The sequence below is a fragment of the Myxocyprinus asiaticus genome, chromosome 35 (assembly GCF_019703515.2).
Source record: "Myxocyprinus asiaticus isolate MX2 ecotype Aquarium Trade chromosome 35, UBuf_Myxa_2, whole genome shotgun sequence".
NCBI lineage: Eukaryota > Metazoa > Chordata > Actinopteri > Cypriniformes > Catostomidae > Myxocyprinus > Myxocyprinus asiaticus.
Window position 1 is genome coordinate 35,922,178 of NC_059378.1, and position 26,640 is coordinate 35,948,817.

Below are 26,640 nucleotides of genomic sequence, written 5' to 3' on the forward strand. Positions count from 1 at the left end.
GGATAAAATAATTTTGTTTCTAGGTCACTTGGTTTACCAGTTATTAGCTAAAATGGATGTGAAATTCGAACCGCTGGTGGTGCTAGAGAGTTTTAGAGAGAGAGCTCAAAATTTGCACCAGATATATTCTGACACACCCTTATTAGTGTGCCAAATTTCACAACTTTTTACCATACATTTCTATGCATAGACTATAGAATCCCATGGGAGAGGATGCAGTATTATTAGAAAACCAACAGATACAATAGATGTCCATGAACCTTGATTGCTTAGCTCCTTAACAGTCAATGAAGTGACCTTTCTTAAGGGCGCTATGGTAATAGTCAATGGATCATCCATTACAGGGTTTTAAACTACAAACTTTGTGGTATTAGCCAAGATATTTTATGACTTAGCACATTCCCTAGCACTTTCATAATATGGACTGACAGTAGATATCTGAATGTTCTAATGTATTTGAATAGCTGAGCCAAAGATTTGAGACATCCACTCACCAAGCTCTTTATACAGGCCCGTACTAATGCCAGCCAACAGGGCCAGGGTGATCAGGTCACCCAGGCTGGCAGCGATGGGGGTGGCCACGTTGTCTGGGTTGATGCCAACCTTCCTGGATACAATGATAACCCCAATCATGATAAGACCTTGGCGGAAGAGGAAAATAAAGATTTGCTGCATTAGTGTTGAAATGCTAGAATTAAAACAGGACATTGTGTTAATCCCAAACAATACAAAGGCTGAGCTTTTGATACCTCCTGTTTGGAAAATATATTTCCACTACAGTGTTGAAATGAGTCCAGGGAGCCGCTTTGTCTTTTCAAGTCTGGAATTAGCATTTTGGACGTAAGCCTATTAGCTGGTATTCATCCCAGTTAGCACATTGTAAACAGTTGTGTGAAAAAGTTTGTGATTACCCTACGTCCTTAATACAACAGATTGTAATTTTTTTAATCTAAATATATGTATTTTCATAATGTTGCCAAAACATTGTTGTGACATGGTTAGCACATTCATTTAAAAGTTTCCATGTATTTTCAGGTGGCACACACTAATACAGTTTCACAAAACTGTATTTATAACGTTTCTTGCACATGCGTGAAAAGTGCCTTGAACATCCATTCTAAAATGTATGTTTTTTTTAAAAACCTAAACAAAACATTCCACTAACATTGCAGTGTGGTCTGTTTTTGTTTTCTTAATTAAAAATACATTATGGTATTGATATTTTTAGGCTACTTTATATACCATTTATCAGAAGGATATTTTTACAGTGTTTTCACATTTTCTTTTCATTGCATTAAATTGAGATGTATTGCCAAAAAAATTTACTGTAACTTTTCTCAAAGTCGCAGTTTGTTCTTTTATGAATGCATTTTGGACATACGTGAACTGTACATCATATCTTGATTACATTGTTTTAACTTAGATGTGGTTTCTAGAATGTTTTTAAAACTTTAAGGCCATGTACACTTATCTGTTTTGTTTGAAAACTCAATTTTCAGTTTCCTAACATCATCGTTTTCTAAAGTCTGTCCACCGGCCTGAAACATGATGGTTTATCTAGTCCTGTCGGTCTCGGGCTGCACACCTCTATTACATGTGTAGAATAACCATATAGTGACTTTGGTATTCGAATAGAGGTGCGTTGAACGGTTCACCGAATGTCGACTATCTGTGCACATCGCTATCGCAAACTTAGCCAAATTAATGCATTTTCAGACTGTATTAGTGTGCATATGGCCTAAATCGTAACTCAACGGCAGACAAAATGCAACGTGAAAATGGTATGCACTTGCTGATTGCACGTTATTTGGTTACTCGTGACCCAGAGGTAGAATACTCAATCCTCTCACCTAGCAGCAAAGAAGCGATGAACGCTGTGGCCATGCTGCTAGCACAGAGCAGGACGGCGTGACCCATCTTAAAATTGCCCTCTGGAATCCAACCAAAAATGACTGCAGCGATGGAGGCCAGGAAGCCGACCACAGTGGCCTGAACCTGAAAACAGGAGGGTCACTATGAACTCAGACACCTCTTTTTTACTCATCACACAATCCTGCTAAAGATCAAAGTCTTCCGTTCTGTTCCTGTCAAGTTCACTTTGTACTCTTTCATCATTAGCGTGCACATGACATAACTGGGCTTCAAGGTCATTTCCAAGAAAAAGATCACTCGATCATTATTACATAATTTGTTTTGATTAATTTCACCATGCCATCTGAAAAAGACAAAGCTCGCATAATTTGAGACTGAATTAAAAAAGGGTAAACTGCAAAAACAAGATTGATATTTTTAGAATGTCTCAAACCTGAATTAGCGCGAGGTTTCCCATGATCATTTTCCCCATATCCTTGACTGTATCCATATGTCCAATATTAGCCTGGTGAGTGGGGGGCAGAGAACACAGGAAGTCCATTTACAAATGTTCCCGTTATATCTTAACCATAGCACACTTTCTTCTGAGTGAGCAGGACATTACTGTTCTGGCTTAGTCTAAGTGTTAATAACTGCAATCAGACATGACTTTTCTAAACTTAACCTTATAGACAGCATGAAATAAAATTGACCCTATTCACTTTCTTAATAAATCTCCTGTGTGCAATTCATTCTGTGCATGTTATTCTAAAGAAAACAAATCATAGGCTTATCTTTCATCAAAATGTAATAACTGCCTTCTGCCTTCTCAGTGTTTTTTTTCTTAAGTAACCAAGGCCAACGGGCAGGCCAAAACAATATTAATCAGTATTTATTTATTATAATAATACTAATTGAAATTATAATAATTATTACAACATAGCACAATCAAATCTTGATGGATAAATCAAATCTCAACATTATTTCCTAAGGCCACATCAGCACTAATAGGTTTGAAAACATTTTCGGTGAAGGAAAACACCATTCTAATGTGGATGAGAGGCGTCAACGTAGCATTAATTAATGTGTTTAAAAAAAAAAAAACTATAAGTGTGGACGTAGCCTTAATATTACTAAATATTCAATATCATTTGGAAATTACGGAACACATTACAAAAGCTAAATAGGGATTGGAATTAAAATTTCACAAGCCATTTGTGACCGTGAAGAAAACAGAATTGCAAATTCCCATCTGCCATGTTCGAAAACAGATAATCTCGCCCCCAAACTCATGCCATTGGTTGAGCTAATGTTGACATGTTGGGCCGCTTCAACAAACAGAGCGCAATGTTGTGACAGCACCACAGTGTTTATACATTTTTGGGAAATCAACCTACGAATGACTTACTTATAGTTCTTTCTGCACACATACTGTATGTAGTGGGATATAAGAAAGTATTTAACATTGAAAAAATTATACACATTAGCTTTGTGAATTATAAAATAAACAATAGTGTTGATAGAACACAATAATGAAGCGGTAATCTCTCCATGAGCATAAAACAATGAAACATACAATGCGGCATGGGGTGGGTATGTATGTATTTTGCTGGTAGTGAGAACATCCAGTGCTCAGGCGCCTTTTAGCGTGTCAGCTAGAACAAATAGTGGTCAGTTCACTGGACAAAAGAGGGTTTGATGAGCTGGACAGATGCATCTCATCCTCCTCTCTCTACTTATCTCATCCCTCTCAGCACACACACACACACACACACACACACTAATGTTGAGTGTTTCTGGCCCTACAGAGGGGCTCTGTACCATGGATGAGGCTCGGCCTGACCTGGACCCACTCAGCTAGGGCCAAAAGTACCTGCCTATAATCAACAGAATCTTTGTGTAAGACCACTAATTACACCCATGCATTAAAAAAATAGTGTTTAGTCCATGTATGTTAGCTTTCAGGTCATTAATATATGTTAGCGTACTCCTAAAAAGTGGACAAAATAACCTTTAAGCAGATATATACGCATTTACACAGTCTTTCTCTTCTGGGAAAATGGACCAAAAGAGTTGATTACATCTTGTACGCACAGCTATAGTATATACAAATTTTTAGGCAATAAAAATGTGAAACAGAATGGTTGTATTCAGGTTCAGGTTGTAGTCCAAAAACCCAAAAGCCAATTAGCATTTCTGAGCCATGGGAATTATTATTATTATTTAATAAATGGCAGTTTTAGACCACATCCACACTAATATATTTTCGTTTAAAAGCGCATTTTGCTACGATTACGCCTTGCATCTACACTAGAACAGCATTTCTCTCCACTGAAAACAGCGTTTCATAAGCTCTCTCAATTACCACATACTTTGGAACAATGACGTTAAAGGAAACTGAAAACCGAGTGTTAAAAAAAAAAAAACTGATTAATGTGGATGTGGCCTTAGATTTATGAGTAAAATGAGGTCTGTGGTTAAAATTACTTGAAAAGACTTCCAGAACGTAAACTTTGAAGCCACTGTGTTTCTTAAAAATGCACAATGTCACACAATGTTAATTAAAGACTACAACTACCATGACAAAATGGACAACTGTTGCAATCCATATTTATCGATGGGTTAGCAACATACGTTTTTAAAAGACGCAATAGCTTCAAAATCCGCGATTGAAGAGATTTGTTCTAGAATGTAAATTATACAGTCGTACTTTAAACATACAGTTTAAGCTGCTGTGTTTTTTTTTTAAATGAACGTAGCTGTCACAATGAAAATTAAGGACTACAACTACCATGAGCATGTGAGCTATGTGTTTGACAAAATGGACGACTGTTGTAGTCCTTATTTAGCGATGGGTTAGCAACACCCTTTTTTAAAAGACACAACAGCTTCAAAATCCACAATTGAGGTATGCATATGTGTAATTTATGTCCTAAAACAAAATGGGAAAGTCTCTTTAAGCAATTTTACCACAAATCTTACTTTACTTGCAAATTTAAGATTCCTATTCTAAAAACAAATCTGAAACTCCAGTAGGAACCCATGGTGAATTATGTGGCCTTTGAGTGGAGTCGGAAAAATCTTAATTACGAGTTCCGAGCACATGAATGACCAAGCGATGTTGTATTTATAAGTGGGAAACTTGGAATTCTAGATGATACCCAAGTTGCTGAGACATGTCGACATGAAAGATGATGAAAAGCAAGGATTTAGCAAATTATTTCAACTTCAGCGCTTTATTTCATTAATATATTTTTTGTTGTTACTGTATATACGACAGATATTATAGTTAACTAATGTAAAGCTAAAGACTCGAACTTTGCGGTTTGTTTCATGCAAATGTATTAATATTTTGCTATATACCATGTATTAATAAATAATATAGGTTGCGTAAAAGTCATGCAGGTGTATTCACTTTTGCTTATTAACGATACAATGGAAAAAAAATCTTTTACCGTATCGTAAGAACCATTTTGTCAAGTTTTTTTACTGTTTATTGTGTATTTGTTTTAGTTTTGCTTCTTTCAAATTTTGTTTTTGACTAGACTGCGAACAAGTCGTAATAACGAATGACCAACTTGGACGTACTGAAGGAGATTTCCAAGTATACGTGAAGGCAGCATTGTCCTTCCAGGTCCGCCCACAAATTGACGTCACGACTAAACAGCTCATTGACTAGCACTAACATGTAGCAAATCATGGTTAGTCAGAGTGCTCTTTGCTAAACATTGGTTCTTTAAACACTATGCATAAAAATGCAATTTTGATCATATAGACTGGCTGAGACTGCATATTTAGTGCCACTTACTTTCAGGTATAAATTCACAATTTCTGAAAATGTAAGCAACTTCTCAAATGCATTTCTTGGTACAACAGCCTTACACACAAGCGTGGAGAAACAAGAGCTTTTCTTAAATGAGACAGGAAGTAGAATAGCCCAAATACGTGAGTAGAATGCATTTCATAGAGGCAGACAGCCCAGCCGTTTCGTTTAGACATTCAGTCCAACTCACTGTAGCCTTTCATTATGCTTCAAAAGAGCTGTAGTACTTCTGAGCTTCCTGTGAACTCAGCCACTCAACTGCTTTAAATAAAAACTCAATTACACATTTTCAGAGTGACAAAAGAAACAACATTTTTGCTTGTGCTTGTCCTTGCGAAGTCGTAGCCACAATATTAGGGTGTTTGTGGACAGTTGCCAGGATGTTGCTATATGGTTGTTAAGCTCTTAGGAGTGGATTTTAGCATATTGCTATGCAGTTGTTAGGGTGTTCAGGGGGTTGCTAGGGAATTGCTAAGTGGTTGCTAGGATGTTTAGGGTGGCTGCAAGAACATTAAAAAGTGGTTGCTAGTAGGGCTGGGAGATTTGACCAAAATTCTATATTTTTTTATATTTTTTATGCTTAACTTGTAATGAACCCAAAACCCGAAACAATCCTTTCATTTTTTTCATAAGAAGACTTATGAATCTGGCCCCTGCTCCTTAAATATGGCTTGGATCCCTCCTTCAGTACAAGTCTATAGGGATTTTTTTTGTCTGTTTTATCATCCATCAAGCAAAAACCACAAATCCTATCACTTAAAGTAATAACACACCTCTCCTTAAGAAGCCACACTATTTAACGTACTGTATCATTAATGTCCATAGCACAGCGTGGGATGTGTTGTGCACCAGTGTTTAATAATTATGTTTAGAGGCTTATTCAAATCCCTAACCCGAAGTTTGAGCAATACAAGTTCTCAATACGTTTGCCTACAGTACAAAACAATCTAGTCTATTGCATGTTCAAGGAGGAAAAAACAACAGTTGCATTCTTTCTTTTTTCCTGCAATATGATTTCTGTTTTGGCTCAAACTACAATGACAGCAAATTAGCAATGCTACTACATTACAAATATCCTGCGCAACAGGATAAAGGAAAAAGCAGGCAGTAGAGGCCATTAGAAGGGAGGTGGTTGCCTATGTGCAAGTAAAGTAAATGCATTTATGTGTGTGTGTGTGTGTGTGTGTGTGTGTGTGTGTGTGTGTGTGTGTGTGTGTGTGTGTCTGTGTACGTGTGCAGGGGCTCTGGGAGGAAAGAGCTCTTGAGTTGGTGCCAACTGCCTGCTGCTCACCGAAGTGACCTCACTCCGGTGGTCACGGCGATTCTTCGTTCTCACACAGCGTGAGGGGAAAAAACAGAGCTGGCTCAGGACTGCGGCTACTTCTAATGCTGATGTCAGGTTACCAGGCTGTCACTTACTGATAAGTGGGGGTCTAGGCCACGTTGATAATCTCTACACAGGTCATTCTGTGCAAAACAAGGCAGGGATCACGCACAAAACACATTCGCAGGCCAATAAACCACATAATTCTGCAGTAGACATGGGACGTGCATTACCTGCACTTCTCTAATTTTGTCTACAGAGTACCGGCAGTTTTTCTTGCATACCACCACTTCTCAGAGTGTCCTAGTACGATGTAATGTCTTTATTTAATGTAAGTCGGTGACTTGATGCCAATCACTTTTTTCTGACCTTTTGGATAAAATCGCGGTAAACAGAGCGCTCGCTGCGCACAACTCAGCGGTGAGTTTTACAACTCTCAACGTGTGCAACAGCATTGGTGGTCAAAAAAGGAGAAAGGTGCCTCTGGTTGTTCCTTGCAGGGTACTCAGCCTCACAGGCTCCATATGGTTAGGATTAGGGTGGGGGTGGGGTTAGGGCATCTGCTGCCTCCCAGGAACAAACTGAGGCCCCTTTGTACATTGGGCATCGGTGGTCATCAAATGATTCGTGGTCCAGTTCTGGACAGCAGTGCGTGTGTTTAAGCTTGTCTGGGCTCATATGGTAGAAAAATCCATACTTTTATTACGGAATTTACATACGTGTCAGGGGGCATGATTAAGTGCGTTAATTAAAAAAAAAAAAAAATGTGTTATATAATAAATCACACTAAATTAACGCAATAAATCGACAGCTCTAAAAAAATATATAATAAAAGTCTCATTAAAAGCTTAAATTCTTCAAAAAAGAATGTTGGCATAAGTAGTTTTGAATACTCTTTTATTATTTCTTAAAAAAAAAGCAGTAAAACAATTTGGGTTTAAAATATTATTAATATTTATATATATATTATTAATGTATATAAATGTATATATATATATATATATATATATATATATATATATATATATATATATATATATATATATAAAATGCAATTTAAATAAAAAGCTCTTGAAATTCTCTATTGCATGTAGCAAATAATGGTTTGATGGTTTACCCTAAACTAAAGGCTATCGGCTTCAAGGAAAGTATGTCCTTTGGTATGTCCTAACTTCCTGTTCCAATATTATATACAGGAGCACTTTATTAGGAACACTATGGTCCTAATAAAGGGCCTGGTGTGGTCTTCTGTTTTTGTAGCCCATCCGCCTCAAGGTTCGATGTGTTGTGCATTCTGAGATGCTATTCTACTCACTACAATTGTACAGAGCGGTTATCTGAGTTACCATAGCCTTTCTATCAGCTCAAACCAGTCTGGCCATTCTCTGCTGACCTCTCTCATCAACAAGGCGTTTCCGTCCACAGAACTGCCGCTCACTGGATGTTTTTTGTTTTTGGCACCATTCTGAGTAAATTCTAGAGACTGTTGTGCGTGAAAATCCCAGGAGATCAGCAGTTACAGAAACACTCAAACCAGCCCATCTGTCACCAACAATCATGCCACGGTCGAAATCACTGAGATCCAGTGTTTCTGTTAGCCGGTAAATACCGGTTTTTGACCGTTAAAATGTTCTAATGTCCAACAAATTCAAACATAGTCGGACACAATGTCCAGTAAAAATATTAACAAGAAGCATCGGCTAATTATTTAGTTGATGCCACAAATGCACAGCGTGACACCATCCCAATGATTACAGCGCTTCACTGCCACAGAGGTTTAAACTTTCCCGAAGCTTGCAGAGTTCTAATCCACGACTACAGCGGGTTTTAAACCGCATGCTGGCAAAAGCAGCCTGCGTTATTCCTGTCTAACGTAACCACAATGAGAAGCTTTTCATTTCAGAAAAATTACATTAAAACACCCTTGTGTTGCCATCATCTGGAGGAGCTTTTATGCTATGAAAAATCTGAGGAAAATATTCATAAAAATAAAGAGTCAAGAAAATTGGCCAAGGTGAGAACTTATATGACATAACTAGGAGTGGGCGATATGACCAAAATCTTACATCACAATATGAGTAATTTTATATCACGATGATATATATCACAGAGTGCAGTAATTTTTTAAAACCAATTAAAATGGGTTTATATATTAAATAACTATATTGTAATGCCTATTTTTTGGGTAATCCATTCAGAGAATGAAATACTTCCTCTTATATAATTTTCCCTTTATTTGCAACTTGATAATAATAAAAGTAAAAAAATAAATAAAAATAAACACTCAACTTGGTTTTAAATCATTACCATAATGCTAAATTTCACATTATGCCACATTTCAGTCTGATATGTTGAGGACCTTATTATTATTAAAAACTTTCCTCAAGAAATTCAAGATCTTCCCAAAGCAATGGAACAAAGAAAATAATAGGCTACAAACATATATATAGGCCTATAAAAAACGGAAATAAACACTTCTTGCAGAAAGTAACCAAAATTATGTAAATACTTCTTTTAGAAAATAAATTTCAAATAATTATAAACCCTTCTTGCAAAAACATAAATGACCGAAATAATGTGGAGCACATCTTTTGCCTTTATAATATTCTTTTGCGTGCTTCATTTTGAAGAAGTAAAATAGATTGAACCCACACCAGATGTCGCACCTGTTTTAATAGCAAGCTCCTCTTAATTTTCTTGACTTGTTTGGGAGTCGTCCCATCTGTAGAGATGTTTTCCTCTTCAGGGTTTTCCCTGGGTCAAAAGTGAATAAGTAGCGAAAGTGATCCTGCTCTGGCTTTCCTGTAAATTTCGGGAAGCCTGCTGGACTCGCCCACGCTTGCGTGCTCCAGAGAAAGCGCATGCAACACATACATTAAACACAGATGCGTGTGTCAGATAGAAGCATATTATTCACAGCCCTAGACATGGTTTTAGTTTTTTTAATATTTCTTTGTAAACGAAAGGACATGTGGCAAATTTAGTTACATTACAGTTTAGTTGCATTGCCCATTTTTGCTCCCTGGTGAATTATTATTATTATTTTTTTAGACACTTATTCCATGACAGCCGTTTTTTTTCAAATACAAAAGCAGCTATATAGAACACACGTTTGCTGTTTTGTGTCGTTATTATATCACATTATTATGCATAGTGCATCGCGTTATGGCGCAAAATAAACACCTAAATGAATTGACCGGAATTCTTCCAATTTGTCCGGCAAACGTTATCATTCCTGGAAAACGTTGGCAGCACCAAAATTTCTTAACGGACACTCTGCTGAGATCACATTTTTCTCCCATTCTGATGGTTGATGTGAACATTAACTGTAGCTCCTGACCCGTATCTCCATGATTTTATGCATTGCACTGCTGCCACATGATTGGCTGATTAGATAATCGCATTAACAAGTAGGTGTACGGGTGTTCCTAATAAAGTGCTCAGTGAGTGTACATCAACATGGAAGAAAATTGTGTTCACCAAACCATTTTATGGACACTTTAAATGGGTCAAGTTTGTAATCCCTCCAAAATGATAGTGGACCAAGGAAAGGCAGAACACCAATAATACACACTCTAACTTCAAACACAAGGAGTCATTTTCAGAGGCAAGAAATAATAATAAAAAAAAAATTAATCATGTGGGTCCAATTCAAGAAAGAATTCATTATTTTTTTGATGTAAGAGCATTAGAACTGACAGTGTTCTTAATCCGCTGATAATTAGCAGAACAGTGGAACAACACTCCTTCCAGCTACAGTAGGTTTAGAACAAACCCTTACCCCCAAGTAAGAGCAATGCTTAATCGACATGTTTGCAAAGCATCACACATAATAATTATGGCTGATATGGTTACTTTTAATCCCCTCAAATGTATTGAATGAAACAGTTAACGTAGGTTGCTCTGAAGGATGGTATGATTAAACATATATTCTTGTGGTGGAACCACAGCCCAAAATAATGTATGGCTACCCCACAAACCAGGCACATTCAATTCTTGCTGAACTATTTGGGACAGGTCGAGTGTAGGACTACCAAGCATAACTAGAGAAAGTGGTCATGTGTGTAAATTTATGGGATTTTTTCGCCCGTTTTATTGCCCACTGAGCAAGTCTGATTAGAAAGGTGATAGCAAACTTCTCCTCACAAGCCACACAATTTGAGTTATCTTTCATGTCTGGAGCACATATTAAATCGAATACGTCTGTGCAATAGTCACGTGAAGTATGAACAATGGTAATAGTGATAATTGCCTTACCCATCACCACTCATAAATAATGGAACAGAATGCAGTATGTGACAAGGAGGAGGGCGTGGCCGGGCTGTGACGCCAGGACGCCTGGCGCTGAGTTGCCCCAATCAGCGGGAGAGAGATAAGGAGGAGTCAGGGACGCCAGTTCGAGAGAGAGAGTGACGGAGCTGTGTTTGTGTGTGCGCACGTGTTTTGTTATGCTGAAAAGCAGCTTTATTTTTGTGTTATTAAAGTCTTTTTGATTGTTCACTCTGGTTCCCGCTTCCTCCTCAGTAGGGAAGGCAGAGGTCTGCCATAGTGGTGCTGAAACCCGGGATTGGAGGAAGATGCGCCGTCAGAGAGCCCTCGCCGCTGACAGAGGGTCGCAACGCCGAAGATACACAATCCGGTGGTACTGGATAGGTTCGCCAGGAGGCGGAGGAGCCCGCTTCCTCCTTAGTAGGGAAGGCAGATGTCTACCACAGTGGTGCCGAAACCTGGGATTGGAGGAAGACGTGCTGTCAGAGAGCCCTCGCCGCTGACAGAGGATCGCGACGCCGAAAATACACAATCCAGTGGTACTGCAGCAGTTCGCCAGGAGGCGGAGGAGCCCACTGCTGTCTGCCAGGAGGCGGAGGAGCCCACTGCCGAAACCATGAGGCAGAGGAGCCGCTGCCATTGCCCGGCGTTGTGGAGGTACGCTGCAAAGCTGGCTGAGGACCGAATGGCAGCGTGGTTGGGAACCAGAGTTTTTTTTCTCTCTCTGGCTCTCCCGCTCTCTTTCTCTCTCCCTCCCCTCGTCCTTTTCAGGTTCCCAGGAGGTGGGGAAGACCAGCCAGCTGCGGAACGGCCAAAGTGGCAACTCCTCCCCTCGGGGCCTGAATTGGGCGTTGGGGGTATATGACAAGGAGGAGGGCGTGGCTGGCTATGACGATGGACGCCTGGCGCTGAGTTGCCCCAAGCAGTGGGAGAGAGATAAGGAGGAGCCGGGGATGCCAGTTCGAGAGAGAGAGAGAGACACACGGAGCTGTGTTTGTGTGTGCGCACGTGTTTTGTTATGCTGAAAAGCAGTTTTATGTTTGCGTTATTAAAGTCTTTTTGATTGTTCACACCGGTTCCTGCTTCCTCCTTAGTAGGGAAGGCAGAGGTCTGCCACACAGTACAATTACCCTCTAATTATTGTATATATCAACTAAAGGCTTGTACTCTAATCGCAGTTATACAACTATTTTCCTTCAAATGAGAATATTAGTGCCATTTTGGCACCAGGAAGAGTGATTCTAGCTGAGGTTACATAAAACTCAAACACCTTTAAAAGCTGTACAAAGACAAGGCTAAAGCAAAAATTAATCACCATCTAGACAAATGAATGAAAGCGTAAGTGAAGTTATATCATAAACTTTTTTAATTAAGATTGTATTAACAAGATTTTGAGTTCCAGTTATATTAAAATTTTAAGATTATTAGGAAGTAGTAGAAAAATACAATTTTTGTAAATAATATGGCTTAAACTATTTTTTTCTAGAATAAATGATTAAAGGAAATTATTTTTCCATGTAAAAAACGTTTTCTATCCCAGTTTAATGTGCATCGACAATTATAAGTAAGTCACTCGTAGGTTGACTTCCTGAAGACCCTTAATCGCATGACCCTTGGTTTCCCCTTCCCTCACCCCAAGCTTACTGATTAAGGGGGAGCACAAGAGAAACTGCATTTTTTTTTTTGATTGTCAGTTGAGAAGGTATTTTTTATAGGTACTGTATTTAAAAGGTGCTTTTTTTTCCATTATCATTGCATTTATTGTACTTCATATTTTATATTTGTTTTCTTTTCTTTTTTTCTGTCTGTTTGTCTTGTTGCAAACACCTATCTTCCAGTGACATTTTGTGTGAGAGAGTAAGCAATATCACTGTTGAAATGTCATTTACATGTTTTTGTCACAGTATTTTTTGAAAAGCAACAATAAAAAAGTTTAACTAGACTTCCTGAAGAGTGTAAACACTGTGGCTCTGTGGCACTTTCAACATAACTCACTTTTAAAAATGACTAGTTTGTTCAAGTTTCCCGACATACCAACACTGGCTCAACCAATGCCATGAGTTTGTGATGGGACTATCTGTTTTTGACCAATGGAAGATGGGGGAATTTTTGGGATTTGTTGTAATTCCATTTGTTGTCACTAATAACACAAACTTTTCACATATCATCCATCTTTACATCACACTTAACTTTGTATAGCATTGTACTATACAACTTACTGCAGTGGACAGTCTGGATGCAAGTGTCATTTCCAAGTTCCCTTTCAGGCCCAGGAGAGCAGGAACCAGGATGAATACTTCAGTCACCTCTGTAAACACTGTCCAATGCTGTTGAGAAATTAAAATTAAATTAAACCGTGACACCAACACATCCTAGACATGTTCTATATTAGCCATGTTGGAACAGATGGATTTTTCATGAGTTATATTGCAATCGTTTTGCTTTTGATCATGAGTGACAATTTGATAGTCTAATTACTACTTCTAGTGATTTCTCTAGTCAGACAACAGTGGAATTTAATCTACTAGCGGCTACATCTTGAAAACAGAGAAAAATAGCAATGTGATATACTCATAGGGAGGAAAAATAACAAATTAGATATCTTTAAAATCTCAAATGTTTCTCGTAGACACTTATGATACTAAATGGAGAACAAGTGGAGACTTTTGCTTAAGTTTCCTGCTTCTCAAATTTTTCTCCTGAGAAGCCCCTAGTAATCTTGCATGTGCCTCCTCTGAAGTTTCAGAAGAGATTTCAACAATCAACACAGGGTAAAATTCAGAGATTGAAATATGAACTCTGAGAAACATCTGAGACAAAGTTTATACTCCTATGAAAAACTAAATGAGAACTCAATTACGTCAACCAACAGATGAAAGCGCAACCTCTAAGCAATTATATATTTTACCCTAGATGCACCATTTTTGGATCTCCAAACAAAACTCAAGAGCTCTATACAGCCTCTTCACCAAAAAAAAAAAAATAAAAAATAAAAAAATAAATAAATAAATAAATGTATTGGTGATCATAGTGGATATAATCACCATTATAGACAATTAACCACCAGAATCAGTGTTTAAATCCTTAAATTAAAAACATTATCTTATTTTTAACAACCTTTCTAACTCTAACTCTCCAACTTTTTTAAGGGGAAGAGCACTGATAACATCAACTTTAATGACATCCTTCGCCAATGTTAAATTCAGGCCAATTATGCCTGCATCCATTTGAACTTCTTCCAACCGTCCTGCTTGATATGTCTGGAGTTGATGACTCTAATAACTGGTAGGCTGTTTTTTTCCCCATTAGGCTGCAGTGCTTAAGATGCAATGCAGTAGAAGGCTGTGAAGATCAATACATAGAATGAGTGCTTATCTTTAGACCCATTCCCACTGGTACACAGCAATTACAGGCCTGACACTGACTAGCTAAATCAATTCTAGAACCCTGTCAGCGCATAGAGAGAGGGGGAGAGTGCAGATGCGCGGCTGACTTAAAGGTGATCTGTGTAATTTTTTGATGTTGAAATACTTTCTCCTATCCAGGCTTAATATGCAGAGACAACTATTAGTAAGCCATTCATAGGTTGATTTCACCTAAAAGTGTAAGACTGGCGCTGTGGCGCTAATGATCTGGGGTCCGTTCTGGCATTTTTAGCCAACTATTGTCGCAAGTTCCATCATTACCTACATGCAGTAGTTCAAATATTTGCAGAAACTGTATTTCCAAGGAACATTTGCGAAGTGCATCGCAAAGTTGTATGGTTAAAACTATAGCGCTCCACCTGTGGTTAGAAACATACTATGGTCACAAGTTCCATCATTACCAACACAGTTCATCGATTTGGTGTTTCCCGAAACCGTATTTCCAACAAACATTCGCAAACTGCATTGCAAAGTTGTGTGGTTAGAACTACAGCTCTCCATCTGTGGTTAGAAGCATAGTTCCTTGTTAGTGTGCTGGGTGGACATCATTTGACTTCGCTGAGGCTTCTATATATTTTATACCATATACTGTATGTCTTTCATTCTATCAAGACTTTGACCACGTTTACATGTACTTAGGAAAACTGCTTATTCCAGGGTTTTGCAGAAACGTCACGTAAACACGAATGCAGCCGTTTAAGGAATTTAAAGGCTGTTAAGAGAAAGCACTTTAACATACATGACTTCTGTCGGAGAACACGGCCTATGTGTCCATGTTAACGCATAAGTGTTATATTTTTGAATAAACGTGGTTTAAACAATGGATGTGCGACATAGTTACTACGGTATCGGGAAACAGTCGTCACTAGCTAGTTAATTTCACCAACGATGCATCATACTATGGTGGTTAAGCAGTGAGTTATGTAGTTGTACAGGAAACGCACCCCTGTTTGTTGGAGCATCCCCACTAGCCCGACACAGCAACTTTGGCTTAACCAATGTTGTGAGTTTTAGGCGGGACTATCTGTTTGTCCAACCAATGTCAGTATAAACAATTCTGCCTGCTATTTAAAAAAAAAATAGTAAGTGAAATGTAGGCATCATTCCATGATATGTGTTTCAAGCAGTACAGTAGTTCGCTACAGTGTTGTCAAATGACCTCACAAGTATTTTTAATCCAATTTAGTTGAAAATGTCTTATAATGTATTATAACGAGTATTCTTTGCATACTGTTCACAGTATATATATTATATACTAGGGCTGTCAACAGGGCTGAGAAACTAAATTACAAATTTTCATGCTTTGGCCACTGAATTTTGTTAAGCACAGACCGAATTCAGCTAAAGAAAAGTCAACATTCTGATTCCGATTTCAGTGTGAGATCAGTCTGGTACTAATATGGTAATCAAACTTCAAAATACTGACGGTACTACAGTGTTTTTTATCAATTAGTGCTGCATGTTTGGTAGTAATATTCCCAGATAGTAAGGCTGTCAAATAAAAATTTTAATATTTGTCGAATTTTTGGATGTGTGCCAAGCACTGACGATGGCTTACATGCCGTTCAGACTGGTTGTGGTGCTAAAAACAGACACGATGCAATGAATTTAACAGAACACGGGTGTCTCGGGATATGTTTTCAAGGTTGAATTTCCTTTTAAATTGACACAACGTCTAAAAACACAGCGCTCCAGCATGAGACTAAAAAAACAGTGAGATGTGGTGCAACGGTTTAAAGACGTCTTTTCGAAATTCAACTCCTTTCCTGGCACAGCATTTAAAAATGCACTGCTTATGCTGTGAGACACTGATAAGAGAGCAAGAAGCAATGGCCAAAGACCTCCACCTAAGTCATTTTTGTGCATTTTTATCTTAAATTTGGCAAAATATTCAAATTTAGAATTGTATTTTGACAATCTTACTATATACTGCAGCAACAGTATGAGCAGTTTGGTAGGCTAGTATGCGATTCTGAAAATAGCCATGACTTTCGCAATTACGTTTGGTGATGTCAGTGGTGCAAATATTACACACTTTGCCAGTAAACATATAAAACAACAACACATTATCTACAAATAGCAGCAAAAGCACTAGTTATAACGTTTGAGCAGTGCAAATGCCAGGTTTAATGTCTGTTCCTTTTCCCTTGTGTCATTGGCAGTGCAGGGGCCACTTTTAAAAAAAGGACGAACAGCAATTGAGAGTTGGCGCTAGGCCACTTTGTCTTTGGTTTCATTTGAGCGAACCTCCTCTACTCTCTCTGTCTCCCTCCCCTAGTACGATGTTGTCTTCAGGGAACAGGGCAGCCCTTACAAATGCCTCCATGTGCCTCTCAGAGTTCCGTGAACTCGATGCACATCAGTGCAGGCATGCCACTGGGGGGGGGTCAAAATTGCAAGATCGTGTTATGTTGGCTGGCAACGCTCCTCGCTTCCAGCACCATTGGTCTCCAAGGCACAGCATATAAGATCACAGTGGAATTCTGCAGACACGCTAGCAACAACCTACAGTGGTGATATTGATGCACACTAATGCATGATAAACACACTAATGCATGCATGATCTTATTTAGGCCTATAATTTAAGTACTTAAAGTGATTAAATTAATTAGAAAATTGCTAGGCATAATCTCAACTGGAGTAAGAAAATTTGAGTAATGTTTGCCCGTGCAAAACTGTCCGGCAAGATGCCAAGGTGATGCTATGCGTTTACTATAGTGTTCTGAGTGTTTTTTTGTGTGTGTGTTTCTATGTGGTTGCTATGATGATCTGTGTGGTTGCTAAGGTGCTCTAGAGGGTTGCTAGGTGGTTGCTTACTGGCCCAAGTCAGATATGGCTCTGGTCCCTTCATCAATGTAAGTAAATGTTTTGTTTTAAACTGTTTAATTGTCCAGGTTGGGGAAAATAGTGAGTTTAATAGCTTATCGTTTTTTTAGGTATCATTCATGTCCGTAGCACACATGGTGTGGGATGAGTTACGTTTATTACTTATGGTTAGCAGATTGTTCAAATCGTTAATATTTCAATATTTATGACACTATTTTGTGTGTTTATTAAACTGAATAAATCATTAGGTTTATCTTTAAGACACTAGGACTGTCACCTGTTGTTGCTTACTACAGTTATTCCACAGGACGTCTCGCACAGAACCTACTATTCACCTCAAATCACTCAACTGCATTTGTGATATAAAATGAAATAATAAAATAGCCTAGATTATGGTCAAAAGATAAAAAGAACTATGTGGAAATGTACTTTAAATGGGATTGTTCACCCTAATATATATATATATATATATCTTAATTTTAAACCCATATGGCTTTCTTTTAAGAATATTTTAGATATTTCAGAAGAATATCCTGGACAATGTTTTCCATATTAAGAAAGTAAATGAGGACTGGAGCTGTCAAGTTCCAAAATAATGAAAAGTATTATACAAGTATCATAAAAGTGGTGCTTTTTGTGCTTTTGTTGTTGGTGCATTGATTGTAGGGCTGCCCTCGATCAAAGATTTTCCTAGTCGACTAGTTGGTGTTAATTTAAGCCGCGCATTTATGATATTAATTTAATTACTTAAATATATATATTTTGGGGGGTATGAGAAAATGGTTTGAGTTCCAGGACTGAGAAAGAATGTTATAAGTAACATTGCTAACACTGTTCTACATTACAGAGAAATATTAAACCGTAATAATGAGCCTTTAAAATATAAATTTTACAAGAGCACGCACGAAGCGAGCCGCAGCGACACTGGCAAAAGCAGTAATAATTCTGAATGTGTCGGAAAAAACCAGCAAGGAAACTGTCTGAACATTTTGTTAATTTATAGAGAGAAATGCACATTAGGGTTGTGCCGACAGACGATGATCTCAGAGACCGACGATGGTCAGAGTGATCGCCAACAGCTGATGCCTTTGACGATGCCAAGACGTTATTTGGCTCGTTTTCCCATGTATTAAATTATAATAATAATTATTATTAGGCTATTATTATTATCAAATTAATATTACAAATAATTTGTCCGTAGACACACAGACACGCGCTTGAAGAAACACACTTTAATATATTATTAAGAACAGATGACAGAAAAGCCGTCTATGCTCATGTATGTTTATACGGAGGCGTGCAGTCTCGTGGAATACGCGCATGTAAAAGTTTCTCACTCCTTCTTTGTTTTTGTCTTCTGATTTATTTTTGTTTTGTTGTTGTTGCAAGAAGAGTAGCCTATCGTCTATGAGAGTGCTGCAGATGACCTCTGACATCTCAGCTCAGGAGGTGCTTTGAGTTCAGTTCGCTTTATTTCCACAGAGCAGTTCATTGTGACCACAACTCTGCAGCCTATACAACTGCGATTAAAACATAAATAATACAAAAACACATTCACCTCGAACCATGATTTATATTTCAGTGATTATTATCATCATTATAATTATTATTTTTACATTTATACTTGTTTTTATGTCCTCATTTGTGTAAGTAATTTTCCGCCTGCATGTTTAGATGGATACTTGCCTGACGGTAAATGGAAAGGTGTATATATATTATTCTTTTATCACTTCATTATTTTATTTGCTTTTTTGTTTCATTTTTAAATCAATTAATTTAACTTTCAATGCAAAATCACTAAAGCAAGAATATTCACCGATCCCTCATCCCGGGTGTTGCCGATGTAATTGGATATTGCGAGATATACATATATATATATATATATATGGTGAAGGAGGGAACATTTATTCACACACATGATGTATTTTCCCGGACAACGAAATACCCGACCGGTAGAGAATGCACAGATTAAGTAGGTTCTTTGCCAGAGAGATGTTGCCCCTCACAACTGTTGTAAAGCCATCTTTCAACACACATTTTAATTGCACTTATTTCTTTTTCCTGTTTCATTTGAATTTTTTGTTAAAATAAATACAAAATAAAGTTCAAAGTTTCAAATCAAGGTGTCTTGCTTTATTGTGTAGGTTTAACCATAACCCTGCTTAACGAAAATTACGCCATAGTACCATCTAGCGTCCAACCAGTGGTAATACCAGTGCTCGTGGGTTTCCTGTGGAGTTTTTTCTGCGACCAAACGACCAATCAAAGCTTGGTCGACCAAGACTCTTCTCATCGACTAACGTTTGGTCGACTATCAGGGGGCAGCCCTAATTGGTTGATTCTACAACTTGATGGCCCCAGAGTGGTTACAAAAGTCAGGACAGGTTATACTTGTCTGTCTGCACCAATTCCTGTTAGAATAAGATGACAGTGTGGATGTGGTAGACCCTGACTGGCTTCCTGTCAAGCCTTAATGTTCAGTCTGTCCTTGTGGTAAAAATCGTCTGGCTCAGACTAGTCAGACACAAACAGGTCTGACTAGAGATTTTCTTCCACATCATCCACAAAGTAAAAGGCAAAATTGACAAGCCTCTTTAAAACAAGTTTCTTATGAAGTTCCAAACGTAAGTTTGGAAGGAGCTTGTTCATCTTGGACTGCCAATCATATACCAATAATTTATAAGCAGCTGCTTCCCTCACAAAAGTGTAAATTCTTCCGTCATCCTTCCACCTCCCCATTGACACTTTTATATTTTATAACGGCTACACCAATCATTATTCAAAGTTGTCTTTCTTTTTCGTGCTTTAGTCAGATAGTCCATGGGGTGGGGGGTTCTTCTGGGTTCAGATCCATTTGCCTTAATGTGCTCCAGGACTATACGAACCAGTGAACTCATGAATGCTAGTTAGGACTTTAAAGGGTGTGGAGTTGTTGTCTGTATTATGTGGTAAATGAATGCCTCATGGCAGATTCTAGATCTCAAGGCTAAACATCTGAATCTCTTTCACAAAATTGCAAACATTGTTACGTCAATGGGCCTACACCCTTTTCTCAGAAAACAATAGTAACTATTGAACCAATCACTCAAACAATTGCACTATACATTACATTTTATATATGAGATTTATATCTTTTCCAGAAAGACCGCAGACAAAATGCACTTTTAAAGTGCATAGGAAACAACAAGAAAGAAAGGAAATTATTTAGGTATGCTGGTTTAAACCGTGGTGAGTATTACCTGGAACCAGACTTTATCTTCATAGACGTGGTTCCCACATTGAATTTGGAAAGCCTCACAAAACTTATTATGGTTAGCCACATTGACATTTTTGCATCTGTATGTCCATCTGTATGTGTAGTATGTCTGTTTGTATGCCTAGCTCTTTCAGGGCGTCGATTATGCGATTTAGCAGCACTATGGAATTATAGTTAGCAGCCAAATGTTATTTTTGTGTGGAAGATCTTAAATACATGCTAAACACTGCATACGTACCACATAAGTTTCCGTTTGAAAATGCATTTATTTTTCTGCGTTTATGCCTCTCATCCACACAAGAACAGACTTTACCTCCACCAAAAACAGAGCATTTTAAAAAACACTCTTGCTTACCGCATTCTTTGGAAAACGATGACGTTAGGAAACTAAAAATGGTGCTTTCAAATGAAAACAAATCAGTGTGGATGTCCACACAATTAATATGTTTTCATTTGAAAACACAATCATTTCTCTACGTTTATGTTTCTCATCCACACTAGAACTGTTTTCCTCCACCGAAAACAGAGTGTTTTGAAAAAGCTATCATTAACACATACTTTGGAAAACAATGGCGTTAGGAAAACTGAAAATGGAGCTTTCAAAACCAATTAGTGTGGATGTCCACAGTTAATACGTTTTAGTTTGAAAACATACATTTTTCTACGTTTATGCCTCTCATCCACAGTAGAACTGCATTTTCCTCCACCGAAAACAAAGCGTTTTGAAAACGTTCACCTTTACCGCATTCTTTGAAAAACTATGACGTCAGGAAACTGAAAACTGAGATTTCAAAACCAATTAGTGTGGATGTCCACAGTTAACACGCTTTCATTTAAAAGCGCATTCATTTTTCTACGTTTACGTCTCTCATCCACACTAGAACAGTGTTTTCCTCCACCGAAAATTGAGCATTTTGAAAACGTTCACCTTTACCGCATTCTTTGAAAAACTATGACGTTAAGAAACTGAAAACTGAGATTTCAAAACCAATTAGTGTGGATGTCCACAGTTAACACGTTTTCATTTGAAAACGCATTCATTTTTCAGCGTTTACGTCTCTCATTCACACTAGAACTGCGTTGCAAACTAATTTGTGTGGATGTGTCCTAAGGCTCTTAATTCTGTATTACACTGGGAGAAATGATATGATATGGAAAGAGAAAGTTGTCTACCAAAGCAACGAAGTTAATCCACTCCAATCTTTCTAAACAGACACCAACAGTATCATTTTACACATCCTCTTCATCAAACACACCACCCTTCAACATGGTGTTAGGGGCTAGGAAAACCACTTTAAGCCCACACAGCGTGGAGCAACACGTGTTAGCTGCTTATTTGGACAGAACTTGTTATGTGAGCACCTTGACAGACATACAGGGCACTCTCCACCGCTTACAGTGTAAAAACATTTGTAAAACCCTGACTAATGGCTTTCTGCTTCACAAACATGCAAACCTCAGAATGAGTCACAATGGGTTTTACTACAGCATTTTGACATTTGTAAAGGATGTATGTTTTGACAGAGTCAGCTTCTTTTCAGAAATTGTAAGCTAAAATATACTGTGCATATGTGAAGTCCCTTTATAGATAAAATAGCCTGGTAAATTAATAAATATAAATTATGTACTTTTAAAGATAAGACACTTTATGATGCCTAAACTAAAGTCAGTTGCCAAACTAAATGGGTCTGAACACCAACTTTATATTGGATATTTACCAGAAATCAATCTAGAATTTGGAATATTCATAAAAAATATTAAAATACTGGAATATTTTCCATAATAATAATAATTTTTATTATTTGATGCTAATTTTGAAATAATTCCAATAATTAGCAATATACAGCAGGCAATGGGCTTTTACTCACCTGAACAATGTCCAGAACCATGCCAGCTGCAACTGTCCCAAACCCTGCCAGCAGGAAAGGGATTAGAACCTGGAGTCCAATAGTGAACGATGTTTCCTTTAGTGGAACCGGCGGCACCGGGCTTTGGTCCGTACTAGTGTCATCACTCTCATTACTTTGGCTGGCGTTCTCCAGGAGTGCGTCCTCTTCTCTCTGGCCCTTTGCGTTGGCCCGACAGTCGAGGACCACCATGTCTGGCCGCTCGTTCTCCTGATCACCGTGGTCCGGTAGGGAGGTCACCTCGGTGAGTTCGTACTCCCCAGAGTTTGGGGGTACCCCCTCGGGGTTGTCGGGAAGTATTACAGGATGAACCGACCCATTGGAGTGGTGGTATGCCGGCGGCGCTCCCTCCTTCTTCATCTCTATCCTCTCCGTCCCCGTAGACATGTCAGACAGTTTGTCTTGATCTTTCGACCAGAGTACCATGCGGAGGCCTTAGGATGTAAAGTGTGAATTAAGAAGAAATTAAGATGCTTTAAGGCTTTAGTTTAGTTTAGATCAGCGGTTCACCTGATCCCGAGAGATAATTTATCCCATTAAAGATTGCACAAGTTGGTGCCAATGAATAAAAATTGTGCGGAGCATCTACAGGTCAAGGAAGAGAGACAGGTGCGTTCCCCTTCTCCAGGCTTGTGTCAGATCCTGCCTGAACTTGGGTAGCATGCAAATTATGTTCTCCATTCAAAGTGACTTTCCTTTAAGACGTGACAATGACAAAAAGCCACATGTTAGTTTGTGAATAAAAAATCCAAGTGAATTATTCTTCACAAAAAGGCTAAAAGCTGACCCCAAAATATCACTTCTCAAAAATATCAGTGAGAATAATGGGTTTGTAGGTCTTGATCGAACGTCCACTGCTTGAGTCTCTTGTAGGCACTTGGCTTAAACTTTCCAACCAGCTCTCGGCAGTTGGACGGCTTGAGGCTTCTCACTTTACACCACGTGGCAAATTGGTTTTTGAAATGTATTTAAAGGTCTTTGGAGCCAGTATACTATTACAACTCACAGAAGTTCACGTGGCTGATAAAGTGGACTTGCCCCTTCACCTGCCAAAGAGAAGGACATCTAGTATAAGTTCCTATATGAGATTTTAGCTCTTAAAACATTCTTCCATGGAAAGTTACAGACAGACAGACAGACAGACAGACAGATAGACAGACAGATAGATAGACAGACAGACAGACAGACAGATGATAGATAGATAGATAGATAGACAGACAGACAGAAAGATGATAGATAGATAGATAGATAGATAGATAGATAGACAGACAGACAGACAGAAAGATGATAGATAGATAGATAGATAGATAGATAGGCAGGCAGGCATGCAGATAGACAGACAGACAGACAGACAGACAGACAGATAGACAGATAGATAGATAGATAGATAGATAGATAGATAGATAGGCAGGCAGGCATGCAGATAGACAGACAGACAGACAGACAGACAGATAGACAGATAGATAGATAGATAGATAGATAGATAGATAGGCAGGCAGGCATGCAGATAGATAGACAGACAGACAGACAGATGATAGATAGATAGATAGATAGAGAGATAGATAGATAGATAGGCAGGCATGCAGATAGATAGATAGATAGATAGATAGATAGATAGACAGACAGACAGATGATAGATAGATAGACAGATGATTGATAGATAGACAGATAGATAGATAGATAGATAGATAGATAGATAGATAGATAGATAGGCAGGCAGGCATGCAGATAGATAGATAGACAGACAGACAGACAGACAGACAGAAGATAGATATATAGATAGATAGATAGATAGATAGACAGACAGACAGACAGATGATAGATAGATAGACAGACAGACTGACAGATAGACAGACAGATGATTGATAGATAGAAAGATAGACAGATGACAGATAGATAGATAGATAGATAGATAGATAGATAGATAGATAGATAGATAGACAGAGATAGATAGGCAGGCAGGCATGCAGATAGATAGACAGACAGACAGAAGATAGATAGATAGATAGATAGATAGATAGATAGATAGATAGATAGATAGATAGGCAGGCATGCAGATAGATAGATAGATAGATAGATAGATAGATAGATAGATAGACAGACAGACAGATGATTGATAGATAGACAGACAGACAGATAGATAGATAGATAGATAGATAGATAGACAGATAGATAGATAGACAGACAGATGATAGATAGATAGATAGATAGATAGATAGATAGATAGACAGATGATTGATAGACAGACAGACAGACAGACAGACAGATAGATAGATAGATAGATAGACACACAGACAGACAGACAGACAGATAGATAGATAGATAGATAGATAGATAGACAGACACACAGACAGACAGACAGACAGATAGATAGATAGATAGATAGATAGATAGATAGATAGATAGATAGATAGACAGACAGACAGACAGACAGACAGATAGACAGATTCCTTGTGCAGTTTCAAAGGAAAACACGTTACAGTAACTTATGATGGCTCTCAAACGTTTTAATTTGAACGCTCATGACGTGATACTTTTAAACTTGACGAAATTCCTTCTTGGAGATTATGTACTGAGAAACCCTCCAGAAACATCTTTTAGCATGGCAAAAGGAAAAGCGGATACAAGCCAACAACAATTTGCTCATGACCTCCGCATTGAAACAGAATCCCTATTTAGTAGTCCGATCAAATCCAGCCCAGCATGATGCGACGTAAATTAAAACGGCTCGGTGTTGGTTCACTTCGCATGAACACCTCACTCCTATATCCCTCAGCATAACTCCATTTATTTAAAACTTATTTAAGAGTTCACATCGTAGGAAAAAAAGGGTAAATTAGTTTATTCTTATTTCAGTGTAGAAAAGTAAACAATTGTGGAATTGTAAATGTTCTCCCTTGTCACTAGGCTATAAATACTTTTTTGGTTTTAATTGGAACCTTTATTAAAAAAAAAACCAAGTTTATGGTTAAAATATTATATTGGATTAGTTTTAAATATTTTACCAACAGGTTATATTAGATCATATATACTTCAGTTAATAACTTCATTCTTAACATTAGAATAAAGCTAAAACAAAATTCTCCATACATTTCGCCATCGAAGCAATGCAAACCACAAATTGCAGTAAAAAAAAAAAAAAGACTTTCGGTCAGCTAACATTTAGTGACCCAGGTTAAGAAGTCATCTCTAGCGCCTACCTTGAATAGAAGACACAGAAATCTTCAATGCTGACCTGCTGTCATTCTTCTTAATTCATGCACGCGCAGAGCCTGAGGCTGATCTGCCGGTTCGCATGCCCTTATCTAAGGTTATGGACCTGGACCTAGATTAATGAGTAACCCCCTCGACTGAGGCTGTAAACTCAGATCTGTTACATTGTTCCATTTGACACACACGCTCAATCCTGCGCATCTATTTGATAGGAGGAAGTCGTGAGGCGGGCAACTCTGACGCGCTCGCGCTGCATTCTCACTCACACCAGAGCGAAAGTTACAAATCCTACTATGACAGGGGCTGCTCTCATGAATATGTAATTAGATCACGCCGACGTTGCTTGGTATCCTTTTACCAGCGTCTAGCCACGTAACCTAATTAATATTCATAAGCAAGAAGCCGTAACTATTTGTTATTTCGCGATGTGACTAGAACGTGTTCCTTTCAGCCAATCAGATATCCGTGCGTCACGTTATCTAATTGATATTAATGAGCCAAGCCTTCGCCATAGTAGGGAGTTTCGTTCCGGCGTTATGTGTATTATGTGTGCCGAAATGTATTAATTTACAAGCACTAGGATGCACAGTTGGCTTTAATTTAGCATTCAGTGCCCCCAATGCACTCATAGAAAGAATGTTTATATATTAATAGTATTATAAATTAATATTCAGAGGAAACTATTAATCACTACTGGGAAGTAGAACCATTGAAGAACCTCTTTTGACTAAATCCCTGATGTGTTT

The 26,640-nt window shown here is 38.1% G+C and overlaps 1 protein-coding gene across 1 annotated transcript in view; it reads right to left on the reverse strand.

Annotated features, from left to right (window-relative positions):
* Positions 1–26,031, reverse strand: part of LOC127426087 (solute carrier family 41 member 1) — a 40,956-nt gene extending 14,925 nt beyond the window's left edge. The window contains exons 1-6 of the mRNA XM_051672602.1: positions 25,882–26,031; positions 22,643–23,727; positions 13,487–13,594; positions 2,306–2,377; positions 1,851–1,995; positions 495–641 (exon numbers count right to left, since the gene is read on the reverse strand). Of these exons, the coding sequence (XP_051528562.1) occupies positions 495–641; positions 1,851–1,995; positions 2,306–2,377; positions 13,487–13,594; positions 22,643–23,107 (937 nt within the window). The 5' untranslated portion in view covers positions 23,108–23,727; positions 25,882–26,031. The remainder of the gene's footprint in view (positions 1–494; positions 642–1,850; positions 1,996–2,305; positions 2,378–13,486; positions 13,595–22,642; positions 23,728–25,881) is intronic.
* Between the last annotated feature and the right edge of the window lie 609 nt (positions 26,032–26,640).